General features: G+C 43.4%; 1 protein-coding gene across 1 annotated transcript in view; it reads right to left on the minus strand.

Moving 5' to 3' along the window:
* LOC308596978 (uncharacterized protein) overlaps positions 1 to 18878 on the minus strand; it is a 68432-nt gene that overhangs the window by 14395 nt on the left and 35159 nt on the right. The window contains exons 10-11 of the mRNA XM_081212417.1: positions 17120 to 17350; positions 1357 to 1515 (exon numbers count right to left, since the gene is read on the minus strand). Coding sequence (XP_081068543.1) covers positions 1357 to 1515; positions 17120 to 17350 — 390 coding nt within the window. The remainder of the gene's footprint in view (positions 1 to 1356; positions 1516 to 17119; positions 17351 to 18878) is intronic.

The raw sequence follows: 18878 nt of genomic DNA on the forward strand, positions 1-18878 counted from the left end.
GAAGTCAGAGTATTAGAGAAATGTATAACAAATTTGAAGTCTGAAATTATGTTGTGAAAATCTAATAGAAATTAAAAATCTAATTCAAAAATTAAGAGCCTTCCCAATTTTTTTTAAAAAAGAATGGTCTCTCACACTCAAGTGTTAAATGCTTCCATCAGCTAGAGTGTAACATTTCTTTCTGACATGGAACTAGAACGCAGTTTGCAGAACTTCCTTTCACACATACACACCCCAAAAGTTTTGTCAGCACTGATTGAGTCATACTTAATTAAAGCTTCACTTGTCAAAGAAAAAAAATGAATGGCTATACACAGATTGGAGAAGTATACTTATTGCTGGAGCTTTGTTTGCTAGCATTACCACAGCAGATCCTGCTGCTAAAGAGACAAGCAGCTTGTCTCTTCAGCAGAATGAAGTACAACAGAATCAGCCAAAGCTCAAGCTGCCCACACAGCTCCTGCAATATGTACATGTTAGTCTTTTGGATTGTAGCCTGTATTTTGGATAGATTCCCACTAATGATCTGGAGCAGCCTTAAGCCAGACAATCAAAGAAGACCCACTAATAGAACCCTGCCTCAAAGAGGTCCATTAAATTGTCAGACATCTGGTAGAGACCCAAAGGGATAAGTTCTAGATTGAGAAGTCTAAATTCTAGCCTGAGCAGCATTTAAAAATCAGAATAGAACACGTGAAAGGGCAAAATCATAACTGGAGATCCATTACTTGGAAAATGGGAAATTTTAAAGAAAACATTTGTCCTCCTACCAAACTTCTACATAAACGCTTTTTTAAGTTCCTGGGAAAGAAACACTGTTATTAGCCTATTATGATTTAGCAGAACTTGACATGTTAAGCTAAGTTTTCTGAAATATATATATATATATGTAAGAACAGGAATTGTCTTCACGTTGGGAAACGTAAGATACTTCCTTGTGAACTTTTGCCTTTTGTTCCATGGAAGTTTTCAAGCTCCTTCCTGCTTGTTTTAATACAGCTCTTTGGTTCCTGAAGTGGGAAGAAAGAACGAGAAAACCTCCAAATCATATTTAAGTTTCTGTTTTAAAGGAATGGCTGGCTATTTTTCTGTGTGCCTCAGGAGCTGGCCATGAATAGAAGCATTCATAAGCTCCCATTGTACAAACCCACAAAAAGTGGCCTTGCCAGCAGGAAGTGAGACTAATGCCTGCACAGCCACTCAACAAAAGAATTCTAACCTTTATACATTAGCTGTGCGATAAGGTTTGTACAAGGGAAAATTGACCAGTGACTGCAAAGTAGGTCAAATCCGTTAAAAAGAAGGGCGGAGGGAGAGGATGTTAAACTGAAATAACCCCCCCCCCCATTTCCTCACCTGTTGCATTGCCATTTGCCTGGAATAATTTTGAGCCTTTACCAGGGCTTCTGCTGCCCTTTTAGCACGTTGCTGAGGGGCACCCTTGGGGAAGGCTGGAAGCGTCGCAAGCACATTCTCCACAGTGAACTCCTGGCTCAAGGAATTCTCCAGGATTTCCTGAAAAACATTGGGGGGGGGGGAGTAGTAGTAAAAGGAGCACTTTACCCAAGGATAGTTTAAAGGAGCCATTCAATTTCTGGCCCCAATCACAGGTATCAACAGAAAACCCTCAAAGCGTAAATTTAACTGCTAGGCGATTCTACCATAGCTGCAGCATGTGTGATGATGGTACTATTCCATCTTGCTTCATGCTGATGAAGCTGAAAACCACTTAATTTACACATGATCCTGTAACATGGTTAAGATGGCTGCCACTATGCCAGAGGTTACAGAAGGGTAGCTTGCTCGGATCCTGTGCTTCCCTAGCAGTGACACCAAAAGCACATCAAGAACAAAGAGGAGGCAACAGAGTACTGTATTTTTTGCTCTATAAGACTCCCTTCTAAAAAGCAAGGGGAAATGTGTGTGCATCTTATGGAGCGAATGCAGGCTGTGCAGCTATCACAGAAGCCAGAACAGCAAGAGGGATTGCTGCTTTCACTGTGCATCGATCCCTCTTGCTGTTCTGGCTTCTGAGATTCAAAATATTTTTTTTCTTGTTTTCCTCCTCCAAAAACTAGGTGTGCCTTGTGGTCTGGTGCGTCTTATAGAGCGGAAAATACGGTAAATAGCATCTGTCACAATGTCGCTAGCATTTTAGTCACCGTCCACCAATTACAACGATGCTCAATGATGATGGAGTTGTGTAGTAGACAATACACCATGACACAAGTTTTGCAAGCTTCTTAGGGAGGTACATTTTAAGATCTATCACCTGAAATCAAGCAGTAATTAGAATTCTATGCCAATAAATACCAAATTATAATTTAAACAGAGCTTTCAAAACAACAACAACCCACAATTGTCTATTGTCACATAGCCTTCAACATAGGATTTTGTTTTCTATATTGAAAGCTACACACACAAGGTTAAAATAAAAGACACTACAAAAGAAGGTATAATCCCCTGTCAGGTTCAGAATGATGGAATTTCTTCTCTGCTTCATTTGAAGTTTATGGCTACACTTAGTGCCACAAAACATTTTGAAAGTGTACAATTAATAAGAGAAACCACACAGCAGGCTGTGGAGAAAATATTTTCAGCCAGGGATTTAGGTGCCATGAAGCAGAGGTCAAAACCTCTATGAACAGACTAATTTACTATAAATCTTTTCAACTTGATTAATGTTGTTGATCTCTGTGATAAAAATAGAAAGCCCCAGTCAGGACTAGCCTCTCATGAAGGGTGTTCATCAAATGCAATGGAACTTGGACGATAAGGATCTGAATGTTAAGTAATAATTGGGAGTAAAACTATAAAAGAGCAAAGAATAAACTGGGTACAGATGGCGAGAAAATTGAGGGATATGGGGAGGAATCTAATTGGTGTGTTTCCACTAACAGAAGACACCAATTGAAAACTGTCAGAGATGCTTCCCTGCCCCACCGAGGGACTCTCAAAAGCAGAAGGGGGTGCAGGAAGGTGTGAGAAAGAGATTGTGCAAGTTATTGCCACAAGTAGAAGAACATTATTAGATTTAGCTTTACTTTCCCCCCGCAGCACTGGATTCTAGTGCATGGGAAAGAAACAGTATAATACATTTTCCGAAATACACATCAAAAGCACCTTTGAATCCATTTCCTTTTGCCATTTTAGCTGTATTAATTGGGTAATGGATTGCATTCACAATCCACAATTACCCATGTGTGAAATTGAGCAAGCACTTCTTGGCATCTTTATACAAGCAGCATTATGGATAAACAACAGTATGCATCCAAGAGACGTAAAAAATAATAGTTATCAAACCTATTAAAATGATCACAAAACATTGCTGATCTTGAAGTCATCAACAAGGTGTAACAGTGGAACAACAAGCAAGATCTTAGCATTTAAAGGACTCCTATGGAATCTGTGGAACCTGTTGCCAGTGTGTGTGTGTGTGTGTGTGTGTGTGTGTAGAAGGCTGAGGATTCCCTTCACAAGATTGAAAAGAAAGGGAAGAGGGTGAAATGGCTGCTAAGCGATACCAATGACTTTGTAACTTATAAAATATAACGAAGAATTTTCATAGATTTGACTGTGGTTTTACTGTATGTATAGTGACTGTTGATGTTTATGTGTGATACCATGGCCTTTGGTTAGTGCAATAAAAGTTTATGATGCTGATGATGACATTCTCATTTAAATAATAATAATTCTTGCTCTCTCTAAATTCCCTCTAGGGGACAGTATACAGATAAGGATACACCTGCCACTGGTGCAAGACAAGGGAGGAACAGGAGCAATTGTTCCCTGAGAAAACCAGGTTGAAATTTGTTTTTCATACACAACAGCAAGCAGAAGGTAACAGGCATTGTCTCCCAGTCCATCATCCTGACAGACACTTCACTAATAGGTAACAATGATCTACCTGAACTTTCAAGGACTTGCTGTGCATTTTCTTGATACAAATTAAATGCTATTTTATGCTTTGCATCCTACACCCAACACAATGGATTCACTGGAAGATGTTAAGTCCTACGTTTCCCCTTACAGGTAAAAAAAGCAATGGGCATCATTTTTCATCATAATGCTGCTTCTCAGGAATGAAGCTTAAACAGATGAAAGTTTGAGATCTCAGGTGGGGGGAATGTAGGCGATATTTCTGCCAAGACAGAAAAAACAAGAGTCATTAAGATGGTGGGCAGCTTCCTATGCTCAGTGTCAGGGAACTGCCATCGGAGGAACAGGTGGAGGGGCTCAGGGAGGAAGAAAGAGACTCAACAGCTGAAGCAGGAACCAGCAGGGGGAGGAGTGGATCTCTGAGGGAATGCGAGCAGGAGGGAGGGCTCAGAGACGCTTCCAGCGAGAACAGTGGGGAGGTATCTGAGGCGCCCATGGGGAGACCCACGCCTCGCCGGAAACTGTCACGCCGTGAATCCAGGAGACGCGTTTCCGTTAAGGAGCTTCTTTGCTGGAAGCGCTTCCGCAGGCAGCCACTGTCAGACTCTACTAGTGACTAGAGCAGACATGTCTGAGGAGCTCTGTCACACACAGAGGTTTGTGGAGCCGCACAAACTCTGAGGGAGCACGATTTTACGCACAAGCAGCTAATCATCCCATCATAGCAGTCTGACAGTCTCTGTACGCTGCCTGTGCAGGAGAAAGCATCATGAGCGACCCAGCCGGAACCGGAGGAGCAGGGGTTGGGACTGGTCCAAGCTTGGAAGAAAGATACCGAGCGTTGGAAGTCCAACTTGCGTTGCAGACGGCGAGGCTTGAGGAGAGGAGGGCTCAGGATGCAGACCAGAAGGGGAGAGCCACTCAGTTCCCCAGAAAGGTACCAGGATTGGTGCAGAAGTTTGGGGGGGACCCCAAGGATTACCATGCCTTTAGGACAGAGATGCAATATGCCCTTAATGTGCAGTTTGATGAGTTCCCTGATGAGGAATCGCGAGTTGCTTTCGTAATTGGGCACCTTGAGAAGGGGGCACGGGACTGGGTTCGACCCCTAATGGCAACGCACAATGACGTCCTAAAGGACACGATGAAGTTCTTTCGTGCAATGGATATCATGTTTTCCAGCGATATTGAGGAAGGGGTGGTGCGCAGACAGCTAATGGCTTGCAAGCAGGGAAGCCGATCTGTCCGTGAGTACTGGACTGAATTTACCATGCTGGTTCACAGATTGGGTTGGGATTTATCGGCGGCACCCATTCAGATGCTATTTGAAGAAGGTCTTTCTTCGGCTGTGAAAGATGAACTGTCCCGGAGCCCCAGGGCGGTGTCTATGGATCAGCTGACCAAATCTGCGCTGACCATAGGAGCGCGCCAGGAGGCAAGAGCCTTGGAGAGGCGGGAAGGGAGAGGGGAACGTTGGAAGGAGTTCCGCATTCCAGACATTCCTGAGCCAGCTTTCCCGCCGGCAGAGCCGATGGAAATCGGAACAGCGCGCGCGCGCGCATTTTCAAAGCCCAGTGAGGGGGCTAAGAAGGAGGGAAAGGGCGCCCGGAAATGCTATCTCTGCCAACAGCCAGGCCACTTTGCCAGAGTCTGCCCCCAGAGGAAGGAATGGCAAGGGATGGTGGGAGCTGTTGAGGGAGGAGAGCAGGGAGAAACAGAGCAGGTAAAAGCCAACGCCTGGTTGCCACAGTCGGGGCACTGCAGCCAGGCCAAAGAGCAGTGAAAGTGCCCATGCCAGAAGCTCCTCAACCTGCTCTAGTGATTGAAGTGTCGCTAGAGCTGCAAAATGGACACCCCCTAAAAATAAAGGCGCTGTTGGACTCAGGCAGCTCCTGCAATTTTATGAGCAAGGAGTTTGCTGCTGAACACCAGATACAGACTATCCCTTTAAGCAACCCCCTGCAGGTGACCACGATCGATGGCAGGGAGTTGTTGGGAGGAGGAGTCAGCTTGCAGACCGTCCCAATGATAATGAGGGTGGCAAGGCACACAGAACTGATAGCGTTTAATGTGGCCACCTTGGGAGGCGCTCCCATTATTTTGGGAATGAGCTGGCTAGCGCTACATGATCCGCTGGTGGGCTGGCATCAAAGAGTGGTTTCCTTTGGTTCGGCACATTGCTTAGAACACTGCAAAGGGGAAAAGGGTTCAGCAGGGGCCCAAGCCACCCTAGCAGGGACTGAAGTAATGGAGAAGGTGAAGGTACCACCACAGTATGCAGATCTCAGCGACGTGTTCAGCGAGAAGGAAGCTGACCAACTACCCCCGGATAGGCCCTTTGATTGCCAGATCAATTTACTCCCTGGAGCACAGCTTCCTGTAGGCAAGTTGTATGCCATGTCAGACAGAGAAATGCAGGAGTTGCGAGAGTTCATTGACAAGAACCTGAAGAGAGGCTTCATCAGAGAGTCCAAAGCAGCGGGAGGTAGCCCAGTGTTTTTTGTGGATAAAAAGCACACGGACAAGCCGAGACTTGTATGTGATTTCAGGCGGTTAAATGCAGTGACAGAACCAGTGGCTTTCCCTATGCCCAGGATTGATGATATTTTGACCAGGGTGCGGAAGGGAAAGATTTTTACAAAGCTGGATCTAAGGGGGGCGTACAACCTGATACGTATAAGGAAAGGGGATGAATGGAAAACCACCATGTTCACCCCTTTGGGGGCATTTGAATATCTCGTTATGCCTTTTGGATTACAAGCAGGCTCAGCGTGTTTTCAATCTTTTATGAACCACGTACTGGGTCCTTTGCTCTACAAGAATTGCGTTGCCTTCCTAGATGATGTGTTGGTGTATTCGGAGAATGAGGAGCAACATGTGAGAGACGTCAGAGAAGTGTTGAGCAGGCTGCAAGCCAACAGGCTGTGGGTGAAACTGGAGAAGTGTCAGTTTCATACCAAGGAGGTGGAATTCCTGGGGTACCGCCTGTCAGACAAGGGATTGGCCATGGATCCCGGCAAGGTTCAGGCAGTGCTGGAATGGAAAACACCCAAAACCAAGAAGGATGTGCAGAGGTTCCTAGGGTTTGGGAACTTTTATCGTAAGTTCATCCGAAACTTCGCCCACCTGACGGCGCCCATTACGGACTGTCTCAGCAGTAAAAAGAAGTTTGTTTGGACGGCGGAGGCGGAGCGAGCGTTTGAGGAACTGAAAAGGGCATTCGCCTCTGAAGAACAACTTCTGCATGTGGATTTACAAAAGAAGCTGAGGGTCGAAACAGACGCATCTGACAGAGCCATAGGGGCGGTGCTTCTTCTGCAGCCGGGGAAGGAGGAGTCAGAGTGGCGACCGTGTGCCTTCTTTTCGCGAAAGCTGAACAAATCCGAGAGGAACTACACGGTGTACGACCGGGAACTTCTTGCTATTCATGAGGCTTTCCGGAGATGGAGGCACCTGCTAATTGGTGCACAACATAAGGTGCAAGTGTGCACGGACCATAAGAATCTAGAGTATTGGAGAACTGCGCGAGTGCTCAACCAACGGCAGTTGAGATGGGCCCAGGAGTTCTCCAAATTTAACTTTGAGATATGTTACGTGCCAGGCCCAGAGAACGTTAGGGCGGACGCTCTCTCACGCAAACCCGAATATTTGGAGGGGGAGGGGGCACCCGAAGAGACCCATGTCATTCCAGAGGACCGCTGGGTGTGTGGGGCGGCATTGGTGGGGCAAAGGGAATTGGTAGAGGGAACGGTGCATGATGAATACGCCCAGGACAAACTCAGGGGTCTCAGGAGGGAGGGAGACAAACCCGGGGGTTTTGAGGAGAGAAACGGGGCGTTGTACTACAAGGGAGCGTTATATATACCTGAAGGGGAATTAAGGGAGAAGGTACTCAAGCAACTGCACGATAGCCCCACAGCAGGGCATTTTGGGCAACACAAAACCATGTGGCTGGTTACCAGGGAATTTTGGTGGCCCAAGGTCAGGGAAGATGTGCGGGAGTATGTGAGAGGGTGTGACCAATGCCAACGAGCCAAGGGGGAGAGGCGGGCACCGGCAGGTTTATTAGAACCACTACCCACACCTGAAAGACCATGGGAAACAGTGGCAATAGATTTCATGACTGATCTGCCAAGGTCTAGAGGGAAAACAGCCATCATGGTTGTGGTAGACCTGTTAACTAAAATGGCCCATTTTATAGCCTGCTCACATGCGGTCACAGCAGAAGAAACCGCTAAATTGTTTGTAGAAAATGTGTTTAGGTTGCATGGCGCCCCCTTGAGGGTGGTTTCAGACCGAGGGAAACAATTTACTTCCAGGTTCTGGAGGAAGCTCATGAGCTTACTGCATGTAGAGGTTAATTTCTCAACTGCCCGTCATCCAGAAACCAACGGGCAGGCGGAAAGAGCTAATGGTGTCCTCCAGCAATATTTGAGGTGTTATGTGAATGACAGAGAAAATGATTGGGTGGAGAAGCTGGCGTTGGCAGAATTTGCCTACAACAATGCAGAGAACGTGTCCACGGGGATGAGCCCCTTTTTGGCTAATCACGGGTGCCATCCCCGAGCCTTCCCAGGGGGGGAAGGGGAGAACTGGAGCGTTCCAGCTGCAGAACAGTTCGTGGAAGAAATGGAAGCGATCCATCGCCAGCTCCAACTTAACTTAAACAGGGCTAAGGAGGAATATAAGAGGCAGGCAGACAAAAACAGAAGGGAAGGTGAAAGCATTAGGGTGGGGGACCAGGTGTGGCTGTCAACCCAAGGGTTACCATTCAAAGGGGGTTGTAAGAAGTTAAGACCCAAAAGGCTGGGCCCATTTGAAGTCACGCAGCAGGTCAACCCAGTGGCTTTCAGACTCCGGTTACCGAACCACATGAAGCTGCACCCAGTTTTCCACAGGTCGTTGCTGTCACCGTATAAAGGAGACAGAGAAGGGAGGGTCACTAGGGGGCCAGCAATGGAGGAGAAGGAACACAGCTACCATGTTGCGGAGATCCTCGATTCCAGGTGGAAGGGAGATCAAGTAGAGTATTTGGTAATGTGGGAAGGGGAACCGGAGTCGGAAAACACCTGGGTTAGGGCAGAGGATGTCAATGACGAAGTTTTAATAGAAACTTTTCATCAGAGGTTCCCACGTAAACCTCAGCCCGTAGCGAGGTTCCGGAGGAAATACTTTGCCACCACCGACGAAGAAGAGGAGTTGGAGGGGTTCACAGATTCCGAGGAGGAGGAGGATTCAGCGAGCCAAGACGGCGATCGATGGAGGGAATTGTTCGAGACGTCTGAAGATGAAGAAGATTCTTTTCGGGGTTTTAACCCTTCACCTCCCAGAGGAGAGGAAATGGGAGGGGGTGAGGGGGGCCCTGGAGGGGAGGTGGATGTCAGGGAACTGCCATCGGAGGAACAGGTGGAGGGGCTCAGGGAGGAAGAAAGAGACTCAACAGCTGAAGCAGGAACCAGCAGGGGGAGGAGTGGATCTCTGAGGGAATGCGAGCAGGAGGGAGGGCTCAGAGACGCTTCCAGCGAGAACAGTGGGGAGGTATCTGAGGCGCCCATGGGGAGACCCACGCCTCGCCGGAAACTGTCACGCCGTGAATCCAGGAGACGCGTTTCCGTTAAGGAGCTTCTTTGCTGGAAGCGCTTCCGCAGGCAGCCACTGTCAGACTCTACTAGTGACTAGAGCAGACATGTCTGAGGAGCTCTGTCACACACAGAGGTTTGTGGAGCCGCACAAACTCTGAGGGAGCACGATTTTACGCACAAGCAGCTAATCATCCCATCATACTCAGTTTGGGGCTTGTCTTCTCCCTTCTGTCTGGGTCTTGCAGAGTAGTGCTTCCACAGAACGCAATGATCAAATCTACTTTTTACCCAAATGCTTCTGGTAGGCAGTGTGAGCCCACTTATAGCTGTCATGTGATCCAGGAGCATATTAAAATTGATAAAATTAGAGTACGGTGCTTTACAAAAGCACCTCTCGGAACAGTGAGGAACAAAGTGCAGGAATGAGATAAGAAGTGAAACGATAACAGTGAAACTCCACTTCAACAGAACATAAAACGTGGTCGAAAGCTCTGACATAGATACACCATGAAATGTAGCTGGTTGAAGTGCTGAAAATTATCTATAGAAAAGTCAGGTTTTTAAAGCAGTGACCTGGGAGGTTCAGCGCACCGCTTCTCCATCTTCCCTCAAGAGGAGCTCCTCGTCCACAAAACGTCAGAGTGCTTAATAGATCTTATCTTAGAAAACCCTTTTGAAGAAAGTCAGTGTTGCCATTATTTTTTAAAGATAAAGAACTGAAGCTGATAGATCACAGCCTGCAACTTGTCGCCAAGCAGGGCTGAGCAGAAATTTGAATTTGGGCCTCCCGTATCCAAGTCCGGTACACTTGTCTCTTGGAAGACACTGGCCGTATGAGTTGGTTTAATTTATATGTTTTATCAGTCAAAGCATTTAAATCACCAGTTAAATAGGAAAGCCGGTACAAGCCATTACGGTGGCAAGTTACTGCCATCTACAGACCAAAGCAAGTAGCATCTACATGACAGACAAGCAACCACTTCTGCTAGTTGATAATGTAGGTGGTAACAGCCTGCTCTAACACGCACACACACACACCAACCATGAGAGTGTGAGAGACATAGAGAACTTGAAGTTAGAGATCTGCTTCCTCTACAAATTCAGATTTAATGTTGCTAATATTTGACCCTGACCGTTCATCTAGGACTCCTGTTGTACGTTAATAGAGCAGGAACAATGGAATCTGCTACTTTGAGTGGCCTGCAAGACCAACTCACCAATGGAGCTTGGGGGTTTTCAATTGCTTTGGGACATATTGCAGTCTTTTAAATTATCAACTGATTGCTGGATTTATTTTAGCCACTTTTTTAAAAAGGTTATTAGATTGCGCCTAATTTTTCACAGAAAGTCAAATGATGAAATTCTAAAAACAAATTAATATTTTAATCAATTGAAAGACATTTATTTGGTTAAAAATAATCTCATTGGTCAATCACCACTTCTAACCTAGATGAAAAGCAATTAAGATAGTACCATGCCGTTTCTTTTGTTGTTGTAGCATTGGTATATGCTTGTAGCACTGGTATTAGCACAGCTTGATCATGCCTAAATTGATGCTCAAACAAAATGAGCTGGAATACTAATCTGACAACAGATCGCAGCAATCAGTGTGAACATGTGCATTACAACTGTGTGGTTTTAAAACAAATACAACAGGTTATTTTGTGAGCATACAACTGATATTAATTGGTAATAGTACCATGGGTTTCTGTTAGCAACCTTGAGGATCAGCCATCATATTTAAGGCTCTTTTATGAATAATCAAACAAATCCATCAAATATAACCATTTTCCCATTGAAATTGTTTCAACCCAGTGATCTGGATTTAAATATGTATATTTCAGGAAACTTCCATTTTAAATATTCCTTATTTTGGACTCCCGGGATTGCTTGTAGCAGTAGATTACACATTCTAATCTGTTTGCACCATCTGAACCTAGTTTTTATTGGAAAAACCTAATATATATATTCTATAGATTTAAAAAACATATATATGTCTGATTGTAGAGTAAACTAAAACCAACATTCTCCCATGAGGCCAATAAGGAGGAGGAAACTGCATGGAAACGGCATCCATGCTAAGACCAGTAATAACTTGCAGGTGGGAGGGAGATTGATAGAACATTATTTTACGGTACAGTTCTCATGTTAAAATGCTCATGCTGCTTTTGATAGATACGCATGATATATTACTTCCCTGAAAGTGAAAACACAATTCTTTCATGTATCATCTAAGGCAAAATTGCCTCTGGAGGTGTCCAGAAATACTGGCTGGCACATAGGAATTCTATTCATTAGGTTGAGGCTGCAATTCTTCAGGAAGCATTAACAGAAGAATTGCTAGAGATCTGGGTAACAACAGTGCCATTGCTTCTTGCTGTTCCAAAATCCATGTTGTAAAAAGAGCCCTTCATTTATTGAATCCTAGAACATTTCTTGTTTCACAGGTTTAAGCATCCTTTCAGATCCCAATTCAGTTATCCTCAGGGTGCATTCAGACATGGGGAACATTGTGATAGTTTGCCTGATTATAGTGCTAGCATTTCTGTTCTGTTTTCTAACATTCCTTTCACACCGCAGTACCTGTTGTGTTGGTCTAAACCACCAAGCCTCTTGGGCTTGCTGATCGTAAGGTCAGCAGTTTGAATCCACATGACAGGATGAGCTCCCATTGCTTTGCCCCAGCTCCTGCCAACCTAGCAGTTCGAAAGCATACCAGCGCAAGTAGATAAATAGGTACCGTTAGGGCGCAAAGGTAAACTGCATTTCCATCCACTCTGGCTTCCATCAAGGTGTTCTGTTGCACCAGAAGCACTGTAGTCATGCTGGCCACATGACCTGGAAAAACTGTAGACAAATTCTGGCTCCCTCTGCCTGAAAGCAGAGATGAGAGCCGCATCCCGTAGTTGAATTCGACTGTACTTAACCGTCCAGGCATGTGAGCCCAAAGTTTCCACCTAGGCTGAAAGTTGTCTAATCAGAGCCTAGGATTTGGCATTAGAATGTTAGTGTGTTTGAATTACTGTAATGAATGAGAGATTCATCTGTGGGGGGGGGGGGTCTGCAACAAATACTGGGCAGGTTGACAATTTCTAAGATGCAGACAGAATGAGATGTGATACAGAAGAAAGTGTTAGGGGTTAAGAGTCTTTTTCTGGGGATCTGCTGCACTGTATAAATAAATGCTTGTTAGTTGACATTTATAATCTGCTTTCAGATTTGAAAAAAGTAAATATTAGAAAGGCAAAAAAAGAAAAAAAGAGTTTATTTGTTTCACAAACTGCACGTGTCACCTTTGAGAACTGGGAAGCTAGATTTTAAAATGTGTATGTTATGTACAATTTTTTATAATACGGGTTGTAGTCAGCTAAGTTTTACTCAGAGTAGATCTGTTGAAATTAAAAGCCCATAAGTACCTAAGGTCCATTAATTTCAATGAGTCTACTCTGAGTAAAAGTTCTTTGCTCACAATCCACAAATGTCATTTACAATCTCTCTGTTGCTTGCTCACGTGTGACCTTTAAGACTCGACATCTAATACACCCAGGCAGAGGAGGTACTGCAAATGTTTCTAGAAATTCCAGCAATAAAAATACAAAATTCATATACTCTGATTAACAGTTGAGTTCATTTTCCTTAGCCAGCTTGATTCCGTAGATAAATTACATAACGAAAAGATATTTTATAGCACAATTTAACCAAACTGGTGAATTTCCTGGAAGACCCAATAGAACTCAAGGAATTTTGCTAAATCTCCACATCAAACTAGTGGCCAAAAGCATCAGCTGTCAGCTGCTAATTCCTTTCCCTTTGATTCTTGCACTCCCCGGTGTACACGCTTATTCATGAGACTTCAGGAAACCCCTTTTGTCTCCATCTCCATGGAAGAAGCCATAAAGAGACTACTAAATAATTCATCATAGCCACCCACTTACCAGTATCTCACTAACCTAAGGCACTAAATGTCCTTGCTTACTAACACCATAAATATCTGTTCGCAGCTCTCTAGAGGAGGTTAGGTGCTCATGTTCTCATATAAGGCGGATATTGCATTCAGAAAACAAATTAGAGATAATTAGGCCTGCATCTCTCTTAATGATTCATTAATACGTTTTATTTGCTAGGTCAGCTGATTCAAAATACAACCTCGGAATAAACGACAGAAAAATTATATATAATATAGAAGATAGGCAAGATTTATATATCATATAAGCTTTTTTATGCTATTTGCTTCTGAAAGAATAATAAACATCTTTTTTTCAAAATAATGTTAAGGTTATTCAAAAACGAAATATAAAGTTGATCTTATACCAAAAAAGTAACTGCATACAGAGAAACACCACCCCCATATACTTCCCCATCTCCTCCTTTCCAAAGCTTTCAACTCATGAAAGGCTAGTTTTCAAGGCCCCCTCAACCCACCCCATTCAATAGGCTCCCTTAACCCCAGTAGAGCATTTGGGGAGGGTGGTTCTTGGGGAGGAGGGGGCAAAGAACTCGGCTTCCATCCGTCTTCTTATACACATTTAACTCTGGATCCATGGGTGTGTTAGAGTCTTGAGCCTACAGATTACTGCTACAAGCTTCCAGAGTTAGACAATTTGTGGTTTCTAAAGTGTGTACAAAGGACTGTAACTGCTCTTCCCATTTATTGTTTATTTGCTTCCTTATAACTTACTGGATATGGCCTCCATAGTGTTTGCAAACAATAAAGTAGGTTACATTGTCAATCCAAATTTGCTGTGATTATTTAATATCCAAGGGACATTTCTGTTCTTTCCTTAAAGGAAGATATTAGATCTGTAATACAATCCAAACCATGGCTACTTGGGAGTGGGCCCAATCGTAAAGGCTTCCGACACTGCAGCCTTCATTATTTAAGATTCAATCAAAAAACAAATTAAAAACAGAAGCAGTGTGACTTTAATTCTACTTAAAATGCAAATAATAGTAGCTTAGCTATGAAGTTGCTAATAAAGCCTCAGCCACAATAAAGATAAAGTAAGTATAAATGGGGAAAATTAATTTCAAATGAGATTATTAAAGCCTTTTTTTAGTTTTCTTCATTTGTTAGGCACCCAATTCTCACATGGCTAATTAGACTGCATTATAATACACTTTAAACAATGCCCAAAGATAATAATCTAATATAATGCCACACTCTATTGCCTTGGTGGAGGAAAGGAAAATCGCTTACCAATATGCTCATTTGGTCTCAACTGGCTTGAGGACCAAAGAGAATCTTGCCGAAAAATTCTCAGGCTTGAAAGTTCCCTATCATCCCCTTTTCCTGAGCCACAATTGGCTTTCTCCTCCCATCAATCTCTCTATAAAAAGGTGAAACAATTAAATTTCCTATTTTTTTTCCTGCTCAAGCTACTCCTTTCAGTGGCATCCCATTCCTTCAAGGGAAGAAGCTGTTGGAAGCACTTTGTCAGTTTAGATGTACATTTGAGTTTTTCGAAGTGTTGAGACCATTCCAATGTTTGATCTTTGATAGAAGCGCAAAACCGTTCTAGAGGTGTTGCCAGAGGGTGGAGGTGGTTGTGGGGGTGGTTGCTACTGTTGCTGTTTTATTTTTGTTTTTTAAGGAAGTTTTCTGCAATTCATACACCATTTTCTAAAAAAAATATAATTTGACAATGATAAGAAAGGTTTCCATGTTTCCATAAATCACAGCAGGCGGGCATCGAGGCAAGAATGCTCAAAATTTCCTGTATATTCATTCAGAATTCTCGCCTACAGCAAGTTTTGAATATGCTGCCACATGTTCAGCAACACAGATATCATTGAGAGGACACAACCCGTGCCTCATCTTCTCAAAATGTTTAGCCTAAAAATGGTGTCGAATTCCCAGCAAGGAGGATCCCTGAGCAGATCTAGTCCAATCACTGTCAATGGAGTAGAATAAAAAAAATCCAAGCACATGGGCTTGGGGAACTTGGAAATGGAAATCATCAGTTGGGTTCTGGTAACAAGAGGGCTGCTGCACTCAGGTCTCACTTGCGGGCTTCTGATGGCATCTGGTTGGCACCTGTGCCACCAATGAACTAGACGGGCCGTTGGTCTGATCCAATTTTAACAAAGCTTTTTGAAAGTCTCTGTAAGCAATGTCAACTGGATCTCCTCTATCAACATGCTTGTTGCCTCTGAAAGAACTCTAAAAGATTGCTGAGGTCAAACCTACCCTTGTAGAAAGCATGGTAGCTCTGTTTCAGAAGAGCTCTCTTCTTTTATATGCCTTATAATCATATCTTTAACCACTGTTTCCACCATTTTTTCACCCAAAAGAGGCATTAAGCTAAGCAGCCTGTAAATGTCCTGGTTCTCCTCTGGATCCCTTTTTTTAAAATAAATAATAATAATGTTATATTGGCCATTTTCCAATTCTCCATTATAGCAGCTCATCTTAGGAACAAGTTACATACAGTGGTACCTTGGGTTAAGAACTTAATTCGTTCTGGAGGTCCGTTCTTAACCTGAAACTGTTATTAACCTTTGGCTAATGAGGCCTCACGCCGCCACCACGCGATTTCTGTTCTCATCCTGAAGCAAAGTTCTTAACCTGAGGTACTGCTTCAGGGTTAGCAGAATCTGCAACCTGAGGCATCTGTAACCTGAAGTGTCTGTAACCCAAGGTACCACTGTATTGTTAAATGAGAAATTTCTGGCCATCTGAGTTCTTTAAGAACTCTCAGGTGGAAGTGATTTGTCAGTTTTCAGTTTGTCAATAAGGCCTGAAACGTCATCTCTTATCACAACTATTTGCCTCAGTTCCTCAGACACCCTTTCTAAGGACGTTAGTTCAGGTACAGGGGTCTGCCCTAAATCTTCTGCTGTGAAGACAGAGGCAAAAAATTAATTTCATTTCTGTGCATTCTCATTTTCCTGCTTTAGCATTCCAACAGTAAACAAATGGGCACCATGACATCAGAAGGACTCTCCATTTGGAATCATACAGGAAATATAGGTGAACTTTAGCAGCAGCTGTAGGGAAAGGTGGAGCACCAGCTTATTCTCTTTGATGCTGGTTTAACTTTCTGTGTTCAGTAAAAAAAACATTGACTGATGGTAGGTTGTTTGGTATCGAATTCTCTAACTGGAGGCTGTTCTCCAGTTCTACAGATAGGGATCCTTTGTTCAACATCAAATATGAGAGAGAGACCTCTTTCCACATCATACTGCCAATATGGAATCTGATGGAGCCTAGCTCCTTCCTGCATCACTGAGGAATTATGAGAAGCTCACACTTTGTTCTCCCACTTTCTGGAGAGACTCTGGTGTGAGTAGGAATAATCCTGCAGTGGCTCCCAGGGTACACAAGTAAGAACAGGTTTAAGTGAAGAATATATTTGGACACACTTGCTTGTCATCAAATAGTTCTGTACATAGTGTACATCTGCAAAAGATGCCCATGCAATATTATGAATTGATGATGACTACAAGATACCAGCCAATTTATATCATTTTCTGCCTGAAAAGAATGGGGAGGGGACGACACTTTTCCCCTCCATCGAATAAACAGGAATGAAGTATGAACAAGAGCCAGAGGCAGACTAGAACTTGATTATACATAACTAGGAGAACGTAGCATTTTGGCTAGCATTTAAAATTGTTCCGAAACAATCCCTCTCCAGCCTGCCAAGCACAACACTCACCCAAGGTGCTGAAGGTACCAGAAGCGTCAAAGTGAGCAAATCATTGCAACATTCCTCCACAGACTGCTGACACTGAGTTGCATGATTTATCAGCCGAGCATAAACAGCAGTTGGTAGGATGTGCTGAGCTGCCTCAGAGGACATCTGTCCTGGGGCAAGAACAAAACCCAGATTTTGCCTCATGGCAAGCAGGTGTCTCCGCAGCTTGCTAAGTTTTCCTTCAAGAGCGCTCTGCGAAAACAAGAAAGGTTAAGACGAGAAACGGTAAACATTGAGGAAATCAAAACAAGTTAAGCATGCCAGGTGAAAGGCCACACGCCCTCACTAGGTACCTGCAAGGCACCACAGTGGGTAGGCTGACATTTCCAAAACAATCACTTGGGAACTGTAGTGGAGACGTCAAAGCCCAGGCATTCCTCTGCCGTTCCCCCTGCCCTTCCAAGCCATCTGTGGAAAACATGTGTTGAGGGGGCATGATCTGACAAAGCATGAAACACAACAAATTGCCAGAATTCTAGCTTCTTAAAACAAATAAGAAAACAGAGATCAAAGCTACCCTCCAAACAGGGCTGATTGTTTTTCCAAAAGAACAGCTCAGAGCTAGAGTAGTAAAAAGGATTTTTTGGAGAGGGTGAGGGAATCAAACTTCTAAACAGAGTATTAGAAAACCATAAACAAGCCAATGTTTATCTTCTACCTACCACAGAATCCTGTGTCCTTTTCCTGTTTAAACCTTTAGCCAGCTGTGTTTGCCATTTATTGAACAGCATGTTTTCATTTAGTATAGACTAAGAAGTCATTGCTAAGATCAAGCACTCATTTTGAAGCAATTAGCATAAAAAGATTAAAATGTATAAATGCACAAATGTATAAATGTATAAATGTAAAGAAGAATGTGCAGTTGTACTGCCAAATAACACACCCAAATAAGACTGGTATACATTCTGAGAATATTCACATATTTAAAAGAATTTGCAAGACAAAAACATTTGGATGCAAGTGTTCATGCAAATTTCTTCATAATACACACAGCATCTTGAATGCTACAATATAAGCTGTTTCTCTCATCTTTTATGTACAACTTTGAATACTTCATTTTCATTCAGCACTTATCTGATGCTTCTAACTGTTACATATGATTATGCATTTCGCAGCTGATGTTGTTCTAAACTTCATATAAGCAACAACTTCAAATGAAAAATAGGTTTTTAATTCATGGATACTTTGCACACAGGTGTGTGTGTGCATGCACTTACAAGCAGAAAGGAAGTAGTTATAGTCGTTTTGCTTCCAAAGGGAAACCAGCAAAAACCTCAGGTTCTACAGAATTAAAAAGTAGCTCATCCCAGTTACTCTAGTCCCTTGCAGATAAGAGTACAAAGCATTTACAACATCCTGAGGTTGCCTATATATAATTTTCCATCCCTCTGGAAGTGAGTGAGCATATCTCTTTGCATGGCGCTCCTGAGCAGAAGAACAACCAACAGAAACTCACAGGGAGAGAACAAATTACATGCTAGGTTTGGTAACCCTCTGACACATCATCTCTGAACTGCATATAAGTACCAATTGAGTTTAGAAATACAAATTCAAGCTTAAGTTCTGTAAAGTCATACATAAATTGGCTCCACTGAAATTGAAGTAATTCCTGAACACAACTGTAAACCTCATTTTATCTCAGCTCTTTCCAGAAGATATGAAGGCAGGATGAAAGCTAGCTTTTGTCCACCCTCAGTCCTTTTCTCCTGGCAACTGCTAC

The sequence above is a fragment of the Podarcis bocagei genome (assembly GCF_964188305.1).
Source record: "Podarcis bocagei genome assembly, chromosome: 11".
Taxonomy (NCBI): domain Eukaryota; kingdom Metazoa; phylum Chordata; class Lepidosauria; order Squamata; family Lacertidae; genus Podarcis; species Podarcis bocagei.